The 14,834-nt window shown below is 42.8% G+C and overlaps 2 protein-coding genes across 3 annotated transcripts; one reads left to right on the top strand and one right to left on the bottom strand.

Annotated features, from left to right (window-relative positions):
- On the top strand, positions 1 to 3,069 carry rpl5a (ribosomal protein L5a). Its single transcript, XM_086172460.1, has 8 exons — positions 1 to 79; positions 431 to 500; positions 597 to 712; positions 791 to 925; positions 1,248 to 1,450; positions 1,775 to 1,952; positions 2,567 to 2,655; positions 2,910 to 3,069. Exons 1-8 carry the CDS (start codon positions 77 to 79, stop codon positions 3,010 to 3,012), a joined length of 897 nt encoding a protein of 298 aa, XP_086028586.1. The 5' UTR covers positions 1 to 76; the 3' UTR covers positions 3,013 to 3,069.
- Positions 3,070 to 3,570: 501 nt separating this feature from the next.
- Positions 3,571 to 13,793, bottom strand: dipk1aa (divergent protein kinase domain 1Aa). 2 transcript variants are annotated; one of them, XR_015108709.1, is made up of 7 exons: positions 13,529 to 13,793; positions 7,932 to 8,066; positions 7,679 to 7,786; positions 7,338 to 7,514; positions 7,127 to 7,258; positions 4,604 to 6,142; positions 3,571 to 4,044 (listed from the first exon to the last, which is right to left on the bottom strand). XR_015108709.1 is itself a non-coding variant. In XM_086172609.1 (6 exons), exons 1-6 carry the CDS (start codon positions 13,580 to 13,582, stop codon positions 5,462 to 5,464), a joined length of 1,287 nt encoding a protein of 428 aa, XP_086028735.1. In that variant the 5' UTR covers positions 13,583 to 13,793; the 3' UTR covers positions 3,571 to 5,461. The 2 variants fall into 2 exon arrangements, 1 of the variants encoding a protein (XP_086028735.1); XM_086172609.1 differs by having other exon boundaries at positions 3,571 to 6,142.
- Positions 13,794 to 14,834: the final 1,041 nt, after the last annotated feature.

The raw sequence follows: 14,834 nt of genomic DNA, 5'->3' as shown, positions 1-14,834 counted from the left end.
GACTGACGACTCTTACTTCCGCATTCGCCGGTGGGTAACCGGAGTCCCCGTTAAGAGGCGTGAAAACCCCGTCAAGATGGTGAGTTGAGTTGAAAAGTAAAGCGTAATAGTCCCCGTTTAATTTCAGCGTGTGTGTCTACTGCGGTTTATGATGAGTGGCGAGCGTTTTGACCGGTCAGAGGAGCGGATGGAGGTCGATGTTTTGGGGGTACCGGGCCGGCTAGCCTTTTTTGCTCCAGCGTGGCGCTTCAATGGCTGATGAAACTTTTCGGAACACAATAATACTGTATCACAAAAGCAAAAAATGCTCTCAAAACTATCTACATATCATTTCCAAGACTGTAACAATCGACGTTTTTTGTGTTAGCATCATAGAGGGTGAGCGGTTTGATTCCAGCCTTTGATTTACAATCAGACGTTATCTTCTCAGGGTTTTGTCAAAGTGGTGAAAAATAAGGCGTACTTCAAGAGGTACGAGGTCAAATTCCGAAGAAGGAGGGGTAGGTGACCTAAGGAGTGGCGGTACTGCACTTCCATGATGTCGGAAAGTTTGATTTTCTTTCCTTAACACTTTCAAAATTGTTCTCTGTGGACAGAGGGCAAAACTGACTTCTTCGCCCGCAAGCGGCTGGTGGTGCAGGACAAGAACAAGTACAACACGCCCAAGTACCGAATGATCGTCAGGTTCTCCAACAGGGACATCTGCTGCCAGGTCAGTGAGCAAAGAGGACTGAGCGAAATTCTTAATGGTTACCAGGCAAGACCTGACAGCTTGGCTCCTTCTCCCCAGATTGCCTATGCAAAGATCGAAGGGGACCAGATTGTCTGTGCCGCCTATTCTCATGAGCTGCCCAAGTATGGCATCACCGTGGGCCTGACCAACTACGCCGCGGCCTACTGCACCGGGCTGCTGCTGGCGCGCAGGGTAAGAAGGTTCAAGAGAATCAGGAACCTTTCAAGCTGAACTTCATGGGCGTGTAGTCCTGTTTGCGTATCGCTGTATTTTGTAATTGTAAAGATCGGTACATGCCAATGTTTAGGGACGTGTCCCTTTTCTGTCTACCTAGGATGAAGGATGGCAGACTAGGAATATCATTAGTACCACCATGGATGTCAGAAAGTACAAACACATATTTGGAAAATCTGTACAGCTTCTGTTACAGTTCCTGATATTTGGCTGTTGTCTGTCAAACCCAATATCGTCATTTGACAAGTTTGAAATGTGCATGTCCTTGTCCTTTTCTCAGCTGCTGCACAAGTTTGGCATGGACCACGTGTACGAGGGCCAAGTTGAGGTCACGGGTGACGAGTTCAATGTGGAGAACGTGGACGGCAAGCCAGGCGCCTTCACCTGCTACCTGGATGCTGGCCTGGCCAGAACCACCACAGGGAACAAAGTGTTCGGAGCGCTAAAGGGAGCAGTTGACGGAGGCTTGGCCATTCCTCACAGGTCAGTATGGAGAAACAGCTGGAGGGTAAAATATCTTTTAAAGAGTTGATGGACAACTGACTGGGTTCCATAATCCCACATTTGCCACGACATTCATTCTTGCCGGTTCTCCTCTTCTTGATGATGATAAAAAGCACGCTGAGCAAAATGTAGTTGGTCCTTCATTTGCAGTAGGTGATGTTTACTGTCCTTTCAAGACGGGGCTGAGAGAAGTGAGACGAACCAAACCATAGTTCTTGATTTGGTTAAAAAGTTTGCCTGTTTGACCAGTTTTTGTCTTCCGGACTAAATCGCAATGTCATCTTTGCTACATCTTGTTTCTAGTCTAAAACGCTTCCCTGGTTACGACACTGAGAGCAAAGAGTTCAATGCAGAGGTTCACCGGAAACACATCATGGGCATGAATGTGGCCGACTACATGTCTTACCTGATGGAGGAGGACGAGGAAACCTACAAGAAACAGTTTTCACGCTTCATCAAGAATGGTGTTACGCCAGATGCGGTATGTTCGAGGAGATTTGTCATTATAGTTCCAACCGCAATTCTTATCCTGTCTTTATACTCGTTAGAGATCTCCCAATCTTCTCATCTCTTGTCGATGACAGTGTATGAAAACTGTCTGTATTTTGATTTTAAAATTATGTGGTAAATTACACCAGTACAGAATGACTAAGAAGTATGCATCTGACATCAGCAATGGCGTTATAAGAAATTCCCGCACAGAAGGCACAGGAGTGTTTGAAAAGCCATCCACCAGGGGGCGTTGTACCTCAACATTGAACCATTTATCATTTAATCAGATAATCTAAAGGGTCTTGGTCACAAACTGAGTGGACCTTCAGTTGCACATGGGGTTCTGCTGTGTGTCACCACAGCCTGTAGAATCAGCGCATATACAACAGTTAGCAACTCAATCATTTCCTGCTTTTTCGCCCCTCGATGATGATCCAAAGTACGCTGAGCAAAATGTAGTTGGTCCTTCATTTGCATTGGCTGATGCTTACTGTCCTTTCAAGACGGGGCTGAGAGGGGCGAAACAGACTGGTGTTCAAGTACATGTCTGTAAAGTGTCATGCCTGCATTTGATAAGAGAAATCTTTTTTTGTTTTTATTTAGGTTGAAGAAATGTACAAAAAAGCACATGCCGCAATCAGACAGAACCCAATCCATGAAAAGAAACCCAAAAGAGATGTCCAAAAGAAGAGGTGGGTTCTTGATCTTTCATTTCTTAATTATCCTTTTTTTTTTTTTTCGGTGAAACATGACACCAGACATCATGCTGGTCTTCGGCTGTGTGTTAGAGCCCCTTTTATTAGCGTGCATCACAGGGCCCCTCTTTCAATGCGTCCCCCTGTCTGAGTGGCCAAACTGGGAAAGTCCCATTGCACAGCAGGCAAATGTCTCCACTCTGCAGTCATGCTGAATTTTAATGCTGCTTTTTTTTTTTTTTCCCCTGCAGATGGAACCGCGCCAAGTTATCGCTTGCACAGAGGAAGGACCGTGTCGCGCAGAAAAAGGCCAGCTTCTTACGAGCACAAGAACAAGAAGAAGGAGAGGGTTAGGGGCGAGGTCTCTGAGATCCAACACACATCAAAGATTAATAAATTTTATGCAAACAATAGCTTTGTGTCTGTCAATCTGTGGTGGGATCATATGCATGTGTTGGAGCAAAGTCCGAATGATAATTTTTGTTTTGAACATTGAAATAAGGTCTATTTCTGAAACCGGCTGCCCACTGCTCAAGGTTCATCCATGATGGGGGGAAATGGAGAGGATTAACAACTTTCCGCAAGGAAGTCTAAATTTAGTGTTCAAATTCCAAAAACCTAAGTGTTCTCTCTTGATGATAACTCGATATGGCAGCGTGTTGAACGGCTAGGCTTTTTGACAACACAAATCAGGAACTTAAATGGCTGGATTTTTTTTTTTTTTTGACTTTGCACTTTCCAGTTAATTTCTTTCAGTATTATTACACAATGCACTATGTCAGTCAGTCCAAGCCAACGTATCTTCTGCCACAACTGGAAAGGGAGGGGGGTCAAGGCTGTCAGGCACTTCCTAGAAAAGGCTTGAAGATCTTCACAGCAAAAACCACATGAGAGAAAAATGACACTACGCACTGGAGTGGTATGTTGTTTTAATTGTGCAAAATCATGCTGGTTTTTCTTCAATAAGTAAACACTTCTACAAAATCTTCAATCAAAACAGCAGTACTGACCACGAGCCCACTCTTGTTTTCCAGATTGCACACTTGAAATGTGTCTGCTGGTCGACTCAAGTCACAACTACTTCATGGTATCTTATGTACAGTGTTCAGATGTGACCACAAGATTCATCTCAGAGCTCAACATTCAATAGGTGACATCTGCATGTTCTCTATGGCACTGTGAAAGGCGAAAACCGAAAGCTACCGTGATACAGTACGTCTCCATGGTGAATAACAAATACGAAACATTCACAATATAAATACACGCCGACGTTTTCTCTTCATTTCAGTGATGTAGTGTTGGCGAAGTTGCTGGGATTACGAGCAGGGAATGTGAAACGCCATGACGAGAGACGGCACACAAGGTGACCCACCTGAGGAAAAGCCACTGTCAAAAAAAAAACGATCACATCAGAATTTAAAGGTCTGACCAGACTACAATAGAGGTCGACAGATGAAAGGAAAGGTCTGGAGCTTTTTCCTCAGTAAAATAACACATTTAACCTCTTCAAACATGTGTTCCAAAACTTGGGAAATACACACGGACTTCTAAATACATACCTTTGATTATTCAAGAAAATTGTTACATTCATAAAAAACTGTGCCTTTTTGTTTGTGTGTGTGTGTGTGTGCATATGTGTATATATATGTATACTCTTTCATTTTTAGTTACATAAAACTTTGGATAATCTGGTTAAATTCTAAAAATTCTTTAGTACTTTGATACCACTTTTCTTAATTTAATAAATCTAATTTCATCATTTAAAAATGTTTTTTTAAAATTCACATCTCTCATTCACATCATTTTAACACCAGAATGTTTGTTCTGAGTGAAAGTATTTATGGCATTCCTGTGAATAAGCCCCCTCCCCGAACAGCAATAGCAGGCTGTTCAAAAACCCCTTAAAGATGTTTGGTACTGCTGAAGTTTAGAGATTTTTTCCTACCAAGCATACGTGATTGACGAGTATTTCATGTCCGAGCTTCCGGTTTGTTTGTTTTCCTTTCATCCGTCAACCGCTTCCTCAGCAACACTTCAGTGGGAATGTGAAATCTGCTCACCCGTTTTGATGCAGGATTTGTGATTTAAGTTAAAAAAAAAAACATTGTGGAAATGTTGCAATTTCATTAAGAGCTGATACAATGCAGGACTTTGTGCTCGAGCTAATTTTTAACCATCTTTTAAAAACAAAAGACCCCCCCCCCCCTTTAACTCCCAGTTTCAGCTCTGACATTTTAGTGAATACCTTTTTAGTTTAGGAAGGAGAGTTTGATCAAACCAATACATCACTTTAGATCGGGACAGTGTGTTGGAGCACTTCATCAATTGATACTATTAAAATAAAAGGATTAATTTAATTTCAAAAAATACTTCAGCTTTCAGCGCTTAGGTTATTGTAACATAATTACACATTTGATTGTGTAACACAATGTTAACAGCAGGATTTTGAGCCTCCAAACAGCAACTAGGCTAAAGTCCATTTTCCAGCAGCAACTCGGTCACATTTCATGGTGATGAACAAGACAAACACTGAAAGAAGTTTTTTTTTTTAAGTGTCACTGACGGAAACATGCACACTCGGCATTACTTCAAACCGTCTGATTTGTTTGTCAGATGCCTCTACCCCTCAGGAAACCCAAGATAGGATGCAGGAGGAACTCTCACTTGGTCTTTCCATTCCAAATTGTTAAGGGATGATCAAAAACAGCTTAATTCCATACTTTTCTTCTTTTCCGTCTGGATCACAGCATTGTTATCACTGGGCTCCAGCTGAGGAGCAGTTTATGTTTCAGAGATGTTCCCATCAGGAATCCTTAGTGTGCGAGATCTGTCTCCACAGAAGAGCTTTAAGGTTGTTGAGGATAAGAGAATGCTCCATGTTCATCTGTCCTGCATTACCTTTGAGAGCCATGCAGGCGTATAACTGCCTCTCCAGCTCCTCTCTCATGCCCGACGGCGCCCCACGCAGGAGGTAGTCCTTCAGCGTTCTGCAGGCTTTGGCCAAATTTGGCTGGATGGGCTCCTCCCGGCACCGTTTCTGAGACATGTCGCAGGACGTCTGGCAGTCGGCGCCGTAGACGCAGTCAGCGTCTGTCTCGCACTTGAGCGCTCGCATGTTGCGTCTGAACTGGTCCTCGGGGACCAAAGCCCCGGTGTTGGTGAGTCGGAGCTCGTAGCCGTTGGTGTAACCGAAGTGCTCCGCCGCCAGGTCACAGATCAGAAAGCTGCCGTAGGTGCCGTGGAAGATGTCCTCCACCAGCTCCAGCAGGCCCATGGAGATCTTAGCTTTTCGAGGCCAGGAAGGGGTGAACCACTGATCTATAGTGCGCTGCAGCCCGCCTGGCACCCAGGATACAAGCGGCCAGGGCAGAGGCAGACCATACAGGGGCCCGTAGGGGACGCGCTCCGTCATATAGAGGTCCCCGCAGTATCCAAGGAGACGAGGAGTGTGGCCACGATCCTGCAGCAGCAGGCCCAGCAGCACCTTTAACAACAATCGAAATCTGTAAATGTATTCCTGCACACGACTCAAGATGTGACCCTTTAGATTAATTGTAAAAATGGATTTTATTGACCTCTCTCACATATATCTATCTGTATGTGTTAGCTGATGTTAAATAATTCCCACCAGATGGTCGTCGATGTTAAAACATTGATATCTAGTTTTACATCATCGTGATCATGGCCGATCATCGGGAGCTTTCAGTTCTGATGTTAGCTCACCATTTTTATACATCTTCCTGACATCTAGGCTTATTTTTCGGTCCACTGAGCTGAAATGTCTTTCTGTATCACTTAAAGTGTGTGCAAGATCCGGTGCAGTTTTTGCTATCGAGAAGAAGAGGTGATAACATTTAAATGCGGCTCGAGTGTCAATGAAGTTTTTAACACTATTTTACCACACATCCTGTCCTGCAGCAAAACCTTAATCCTTGGTTTAACCTCTTTACGACCCACATTATGAACTTCTGCAGTCATGACCCTGCAGGGAGCCTCCGCTGTGCAGTTGGGAGTTTCGGGTGTGATGCAATGGGGCTTATTTCCCCTGAAAGAACAGCGCGCCAGTCACAGACAGGAAGTGATGTCACAATTAGTGTTTTGTTTCTCATCTTGAGATTAACAGAATCTACAGAATTCAAAAAAGAATGCGCCTTTTGTGTGTTTTTTCACAATAATGTGACAGGCATTTCTGTCGGATGAGACCACGCGGGCCAGCCTTCAACATTTAGCCTTCATGTCCGATGCAAGCCACTATCAGAGCTATACAGTTAATCCAACACCACTCATTTTAAATTGGTATCTCTACATTTAATGCTTTAATATATACTGTATATTTTGCTGTCAATTCTTAGGTGCTCAATGTATTGCATTATTTTATGTTCTATTAATATCAAAGAAGAGTAGCTGATTCATCAAACCTCCTGAGTTGTGATGTACAGTAGTTTCTTTTCCCTGGCTATTAGTGTACCTCGTCCATCTGAAGGAGAGCCCAGGTGGAACGGGCCTCTGGCAAGGAAACCCGTCCGTCTCTGTTGCCGTCGGCGACAGTCAGGATCTGGCTTACCAGCCCGGCGAGGTTCGCCTGCTCTCCCAGCTTGGACTGGCGGTCAGAGACGCCGGAGGTTAGAGGGAACAAAAGTGACACCTTGAAACCCCTCGAACAGATCCCGTCTGCCTACCTTGAGGTGATCGTGGACCATCTCCTTGAACTTTTCCACCGACGTGCCTCTGGTGGGCTTGTCGAACGCGGGGGCCTCTTTTCGTGGCTCGGGCTCCTCGCCCAGCTCGTAGTGGGCAACCTCCCCCAGCTTGCAGCGAATGATCCCATCGTGATCTCCCCAGCTTCCTGTATACACCTGGCGGACACACTTGTTATTTTTGGGACGATCCCAGACATTCTCAAAAGTAGCATTTGTGAAGAGGCAGGTTTGATTCCAGCGTCAATTGAATCAAGTTGTGTGAAAATTTGGGACAATTTCACTGAAACAGACTTTTTTTTTTTTTTTTCCTTTTTGCTCACCAGATTGTTCGGCAGCGTCGACAGACACCTTCTCAGGTATAGAGTTTCTTTGTCACACAGGCTGCTGCAGGCAGAGCCATCGATGATTCCTCTTCTGTATTTATCACACTGAGAGAACAAGAGAGAGAGAGGTCAGACCGATCTTTATGTTTTGCAACTTTATTCATCATGTCGTAGTGACTCCGAGGCTGTTTCAAAAATCAATTTAAGCCGAGCTATGCGGTCTCGACACACAAACAGATCAATAACTCACAATGGCGTTTTTGCACTGGTGACCTCTGCATAGCTCTGTGTAAGCGGAGTACTGCACATAGAGCACCCAGCTCCCCACCAGTACCGTCAGCCATGTAAGGAACAGATACTTCACCCGAACAAAGGAGATCCGAGCCTGCCAAGGACAAGCAGAAACACAAACAGATGATGGATCAGATCCTGGCAAAGTTCCCGCTTTTTAGTCGCAGCTCTTGATAAACAAACGTCAGGAGGAGCTTTTATAATTTCATCATGCTATAATCCCACCGTGTGTCCAGAGCGTATTTAATATGACACGGAGGCACCAAAATGGTGTCAAGCTACAAATTAGTAGTCCTTAATCAGCACCGATCGCATAATAGGTTGCCATGGTGACAGCACAAGGGTGTCCCCAAACAGAGGGGCCAGTCTGCTGATTAGGCGTTCATAACAGAAGCGCATTAATCTGGAAAAGAGGTGTTAATCCAGCGGTTCAAGCGGATCACGCCACTCGGGCTGTAGCGTGTCCGAAGATCAAATCAGACGATCCGAGGAAACATCACGTGTCTTACAAGACGGGCCTCGGACAGGCGTCCTGTTGTTACCGTGCAAGTTAATGTAGTCAGGAGTTTATTTCTGACAAGTCATAAGACGTGGCAAAGTGATAAACACACTTGAATCTGTCTGAAAGAGGAAACTTAGTCTATGCTGCAGGTGAAAATCCAGTGATTTAAAGGAAAACTAGAGAGCAGAAGCTCTGGGCAGGCCAGCACAGCACGACTAATATTCATGCAATGTTTATTTTAGTCTATTCACTGTTAGTCAGTGTTCATTTATTTAAAGTACTACTTCTTCTCCTTTTCGGCTTTTCCCTTCAGGCGTCACCACAGTGAATCAACCTTCTCCATCTTACCCTAGTCCTTGTATCTCTCACACCAACTACCTTCATATCCTCTCTCACTACGTCCATATATCTTGTCTTTGGTTTTCCTCAAGACCTCCTGACTGGCAGCTCCAATTCCAGCATCCGTCTACCAATATATTCACTATCCCTCCTCTTTACATGGCCGAACCATCTCAGCCTGGCTTCTCTGACCTTCTCTCCAAAACATCTAACATGTGTTGTTCCTCTGATAAGACTCATTCCTGATCCTATCCATCCTGGTCACTCCCAAAGGGAACCTCAACATCTTCAACTTCGTGACCCCTAGCTCTGCCTCCTGCCTTTTGGTCATTGTAACTGTTTCTAGTCCATACAGCATTGCTGATCTCACCACTGTCTTGTACACCTTTCCTTTCATTCTGGCTGATAGTCTTCTATCGTATAGTAACCCTGACACTTTTCTCCACCCATTCCAACCAGCTTGAACCCGTCTCTTCACCCCTTTTCCACACTTTCCGCTGCTACGCTTTTCATTAATGAAATCACAGTAGATTCTGTATTTTGTGGTTTAAAAAACACACTGAAGCCACACGGTCAAACAATTTGATATGCTTTGGAAAAGTCTTTTAGTACCCATTGATGACTTAATGAATTCAACCATTATTTTAAGAAGTAATTTCCATTAAGAGACTGAATGAATAAGATAAATTAAAATGATGAAAAGTAATTGTGTCCAAGAGTGGAACGATGCATGTAAGGAGTGGTACAAGATTTATAATAGAAACAATAAGTACATTTATAAATATTAGAATAATAATTTTAAAATGAATAAAATTTCAATCAAAATCAGATAATGGTTAACAGAAGTTTTTTAAAGGAAAATGCCAATAATTTAGGCAGATTATTGGAAAATATTTATCTTAGTCAAATCTTGATCTTTGCAGCAAAGCAAACTCCAGCACGGGGCCTTGCTTGAGAAATGAGCAGTTTTGAGTTTATTTTAATAATTATTATCTGGAGTCAGATGTTTTGAAAAAGAAAAAGACAATCAACTGTAATGTTTAGAGCACTACATGCTAAAATACTAGATTTGATTTTAAAAACTTAAAAATAATATCCAAACCATCAGAGGAAGATTACAAAAAAAAAAGATGGGAGTTTTGCAACCAAAGCCACTGAACAGCTGGAGTTTCATGGCGTCTGGCCAGTCCTTGAAAAATATTTGTCGTCTCTCAGTGAGCCGTCAAACCATTAAAATCCAACGAAATGTAACATAAAAACTTTGGGAACCACCACGAACATTAAACACAAATTGACACTGGATAACATAACCGCATCTCATATGAGACGATAACTTTTAAGTGAATCAAATAAGATCAGACCTTAAACACGTCCAGCAAAGAAATTCATTTGAAGTTCCATCCATCTAAACAGTGTGTATTGAAGATGACAGTTGGGCATCGGAGTGAGGAAAATGTGATTACATTTGAATTTGATTAGTATGTTATGACAAAAGTAGTCCAACTTTCACTGTCACAAAACTGAGATTCTTTTCATGCACGGGGGCTGAGGGTTGGGGGCTAAAGTGATTTTGATTCTCTCTCTGATCACATGGCAGGAGAAGCTTATGGTGTGTATTTTGGCATCAAGATGAGGTTCTCCGTTCAACTTCAGCACTGTTGCCAAATCCCAACACAATATGCAGCCGGTGAGGCCAGGGCCGAGCCATCTATTTATCATGGATGCGCTGCGATTGTGTACACAGCTCGGGTCTGGTTGGAGGACCTTGGTATTTGGAGTTGCTACCACATTTGAAAACAAATCATTCCAATTCGTGTCATCAGCTTGGACTTTTTACTCATTTTTACGACCGTACTCGACCCGGGCAGAACTTAATTTGGGATTTCGATGAATAAAATCTTAATAAGCTTTTCTGCTTGAAGTTTGTGCATGTTAAGTACGCAACACTGAGCAGTGCAGACATCCATAAATAGCAAAAGATTGTACAGGAAAACACTAATTTCCCCGCATGCCTTGCTTTTTTTTTTTTAATCGGCCTTCAACAGCAATCTCAGGTCAGCACACCAAAGGTCTCTCATGAGCACAACTGCCTGGTTTTTGAATGCTATGTGATCTGAGTCCTGAGATGAATGGATAGTGGGAGGCCCCAGGAGAGTGTGTGGGTGTGTGTGTGTGTGTGTCTGTGCGTGTGTGTGTGAGTGTATGTGTGTGCATGCCAATTAGTGGTCTAAAAAACAACTCAGCACTCATATCAGATCAAGCTCCTCTGCCACAAACACAGGTGCTGTGTAAAGGGGAATGTGCGTGTCAACAACTAACAGATAAATAGGGAAAGATGTTTTTTGAGGCCGGAGATGCCGAATACATGAGAAAATGATGGGATCACTGGCCAGTGACTTGGGTAATGAGTGTGTGGCTGTCTGTGAGTTTCAGCACGTCTGTATACACAAAGGTTAATCCTTTATCTACTTCCCCTGGGGTTTTTTTTTGCGCTTTCTCTTCTTCTTTTGGACTCAGGACTTCATTTCAGTTGGTGTTTCATGGGACGGGTCTAAAGAATCTGGTGTTGGTGAAAAAAACTGTTGAAATGCTTGACTAATAATCACGAATCTATACCCGACCTGATGAGAATGCACTGAAGAGAATATTGTAATCATATGCTGCTGTAGCCAAGATACTGAAGGAAAAGCTTCTCATACAGTGAAACTTTCCCAAGAAATATGCAAAGCTCTGCAGCACAAAACGTGCCATGCAAATTGCAGGGTTACCAGCTGTTGGCGGCTATATTCAGTTACTTGGCATTAACCCTCACGGTGCTTTCACTGTCGTTCTGTCTGGGGAATGGTGTTGCGTATGGCAACCGATAGTCAACCATCACTCTAACAAACCTACCCTCCTCTATGAAAACTGACAGAACTTGTTTCAGTTTGAACATTACAAGGCTAATATTGGGGACACCTTTAGTGAAACACAAGCACTTTATTAGCAAAGGCATGCCCTCAAGATAGGCAGTGGAGTCACTAAAATCAATCAATCTATCTCCAATTAGGTATCTAAGCTACTACAACGCAAAGGCAATTTTACATTAAATAAATATTGTCTTTTTTTTTACACATTCGAGAAACTTTTTCCACTTAGAATGGCACTAACTGCTTTCATCGAATTTAAGATGATTTTTTTTTTGTTATGGCAAAATGCATGCATGCATGCATGATGTTTAAATATATATAGGACCGTCTCAGAAAATAAGAATATTGTGATAAAGTTCTTTATCTTCTGTTATGCAATTAAAAAAACACAAATTACTTTTTTATAATATTCTAATATTTTGAGATAGGATTTTTGCGTTTTCTTTAGATGTAAGCCATAATCAGCAATATTAAAATAATGAAAGGCTTGCAATATTTCAGTTGATTTGTAATGAATCCAGAATGTATGACATTTTTGTTTTTGTAATTGCATTACAGAGGATAAAGAACTTTATCACAATATTCTAGATAGATAGATAGATAGATAGATAGATAGATAGATAGATAGAGAGATAGAGAGATATTTTTACAGTTTCATTACATACAACACTGCAATGCTACACCACAAATCCAGTAATGCATGTTAAATTCATCTTAAGTACAGTAATACATCTGAACACAGGATGAACCGACAAGTGACCATTGCAGCATGAAAGAGAGTATGAAACGTGTGGATGAAAAGCCCCTTCACTTGTATTTCTCGTGCAGCTGCAATGCTCATGCAGTCAGAAGTCAGTTCAATTAATGGATAAATTGAAGTTATTATTATTGTAATAACTGTAATACCTCGGCCACTCCGCTGTAACCATGGTAATTTAGAGAACTTTGTGCAAAAAGAAGAAAACAAACAAACATCCAGGTACCCATTGTTGGCTTACCTGAATGAATTGTAAGGTGGACCTTTCTAACTTTTTCCTGCCAGTGCTTTCTGTACACCAACCAATGAAATCCAGTTTAAGTGGAAACACATCTAGTGAATAAAATTACATTTTTTTGTTGTAATTAGCAAAAGGAGTTGAGAGGTCAGGGCAGGGTGACCGTGACAGCTTTCTTGAATGATAGAACGTCCACAAGGAGGAAGCGATTCAACTTAAGCCCCAAGCTGTGTCCGACGAGGCTTGATGATCTGACTTCTCTCTACTGTAGGCTAGTAATACAGAAACAAGTGACTCTTCCCTGAGGCAAATGCAGCCAGTTATTCACACGATTGCATAAGCTCTTTAAGCGATGTTGGAGCAGCTGCTGGCAGCAGGCCACCGGCATCCCATTCAGAGGGTTCAGTCTGTGTAATCCCACCAACAGAATTACTGGCACTCTTGGGAGGTGGACCGGGAGTGCAAGACTATAAATCATATGTGCGGAGAAGACATCTGAGGGAATCAGATGGAAAACCACTGTCTGGCTAATGCAACCTGGCATCACACACACACACAGACCTGCAACACTGGCATCAGTAGGCCAGTCAAAGGAATAGCTGGGCATCAATCTGCAGGTATTTTATGAAAGATGCCATCCGGTCCCCTGATGAGATGAATTAACTGCCAGCTGTCACCCCCCCCCCCCCCCCCCCCACACACACACACATACAAACACTTTGTTATATACAACCTGGCAAACTAGTCATACGACAAGAAAGCCTGACGGTTATTCCATTATGCCTGTGGCATTTTCGGCCAGTGTTATTACCTGGAAGTAGAAGGACTTTTTCACCCAGGCCCGTGGAAACAGACCCTTCGCCATCACAAAAATAGCTCATCTCAATACGTGGACCTGACTGAAGAAGAACATCTTACGGCAAAAAAGGGTAATTGGGGAAATGTTGGCTTGCGATCGGCTCGCCTCTTTCGCAGATCGAGCGACTAAGAATGCACAAGATGCGTCTGCAGCCGGTTTGTGGTTCCCTTGTGACGCGCTCCGCTGGAGCCTCTGGGTTTTGAAGCACAGCGACATAACTAAGGCGCAGAAGGGGGGGCTCGGTGCGCATGCGCAGTGCTTTCCCTTTGCAAAAGAGGCCAGAGGTGGATGTTCACAGAGCTTGTGTGACAAAAAAACAAAACAAAAAACGCTCCCCCCTGTCGCCTTACTTTGTATTAGGTGGTTAAATCAAAAACAGCCGCAGATACAGCTGCGGTTGGTTTTATGACAGAAAGAGGACAGCAAGAGGGGCATTGATTCCACGGGAGCGCGCATAGTTTCTTAAAGGGCCAGAATACATAGTGAGGACCGCTATTGTTAAGAAGTTACCGCAGTTCTTAAATCGTTATTATGAGCTTGTTTTAAAACTGTGGGAGTTGATCGAATCTATCTATCTATGTGTCTCTCTATCTATCACCCTGTCTGTTTGTCAGTCTAACAGCTATCACTGTTCTACTTTCCACATACTTACACGAGGATTAACCGAAAAAATCAAATTTATGACTTAGATGGCGTCACATCTTTGGAAAGGAAACTTGTTTTTTCATTATCCATCTATTACAATTACTGATTACAATTGTTTCCGGATATACCGTAACAATATATAAATTATTTATTGCTTGTGATGCATTGACCCAAAAATCACTCCTTTTATATTTTATATCACGGATTTTTTTTATTATTGTTATCGACTGACAGGATTCACAAGCGGCATTATCGAGTACGTCTTTGGCTCGGACTGCGCATGCTCCGTCGGACTCGCTCACAAGCAGTGAGCGAGTCCCTTAAAAGTCAACTTCCGCTATGTTTCACAATAAAAGCCTTTTTCCACAACGGAATGGAAAGTCTGCAACCGCCCCTTCCGGTCACAACATAAAAAAAGATTGACCTTTCAACGAAGTGGGATCAAATGGGGAAAACGCACTATTTACACACATATATATTTTTAAACTTTATCCAGCTTATTCATGGAAAACGTAACTGCAGTTCTAGATGTTTACGCATGCTCTGTTCGGTTTTTATCCGCGTCTAAAACAGTAGGCTCCAACGAACCTGTGTTTTGTTCGGCTACATAATG

Source organism: Fistularia commersonii, chromosome 25 (genome assembly GCF_037954325.1).
Source record: "Fistularia commersonii isolate RoL2024-O1a breed Wild chromosome 25, RoL_Fcom_v1.0, whole genome shotgun sequence".
Lineage (NCBI taxonomy): Eukaryota > Metazoa > Chordata > Actinopteri > Syngnathiformes > Fistulariidae > Fistularia > Fistularia commersonii.
Note: the sequence above shows the minus strand (reverse complement) of the source record. Positions and strands in the feature narration are given on the sequence as shown.

Excerpts from the sequence above, each read along its gene's own strand:
- rpl5a (XM_086172460.1), top strand. Across the intron at positions 926-1,247 it reads GGCTGCTGCTGGCGCGCAGG|CTGCTGCACAAGTTTGGCAT; the intron begins GTAAGAAGGTTC and ends TCCTTTTCTCAG. Across the intron at positions 1,953-2,566 it reads ATGGTGTTACGCCAGATGCG|GTTGAAGAAATGTACAAAAA; the intron begins GTATGTTCGAGG and ends GTTTTTATTTAG.
- dipk1aa (XM_086172609.1), bottom strand. The coding sequence starts at position 13,582 with ATGGCGAAGGGTCTGTTTCCACGGGCCTGGGTGAAAAAGTCCTTCTAC. Across the intron at positions 7,515-7,678 it reads CGACGCTGCCGAACAATCTG|GTGTATACAGGAAGCTGGGG; the intron begins GTGAGCAAAAAG and ends TGTGTCCGCCAG. Across the intron at positions 6,143-7,126 it reads CTCTCCTTCAGATGGACGAG|GTGCTGCTGGGCCTGCTGCT; the intron begins GTACACTAATAG and ends TTGTTGTTAAAG.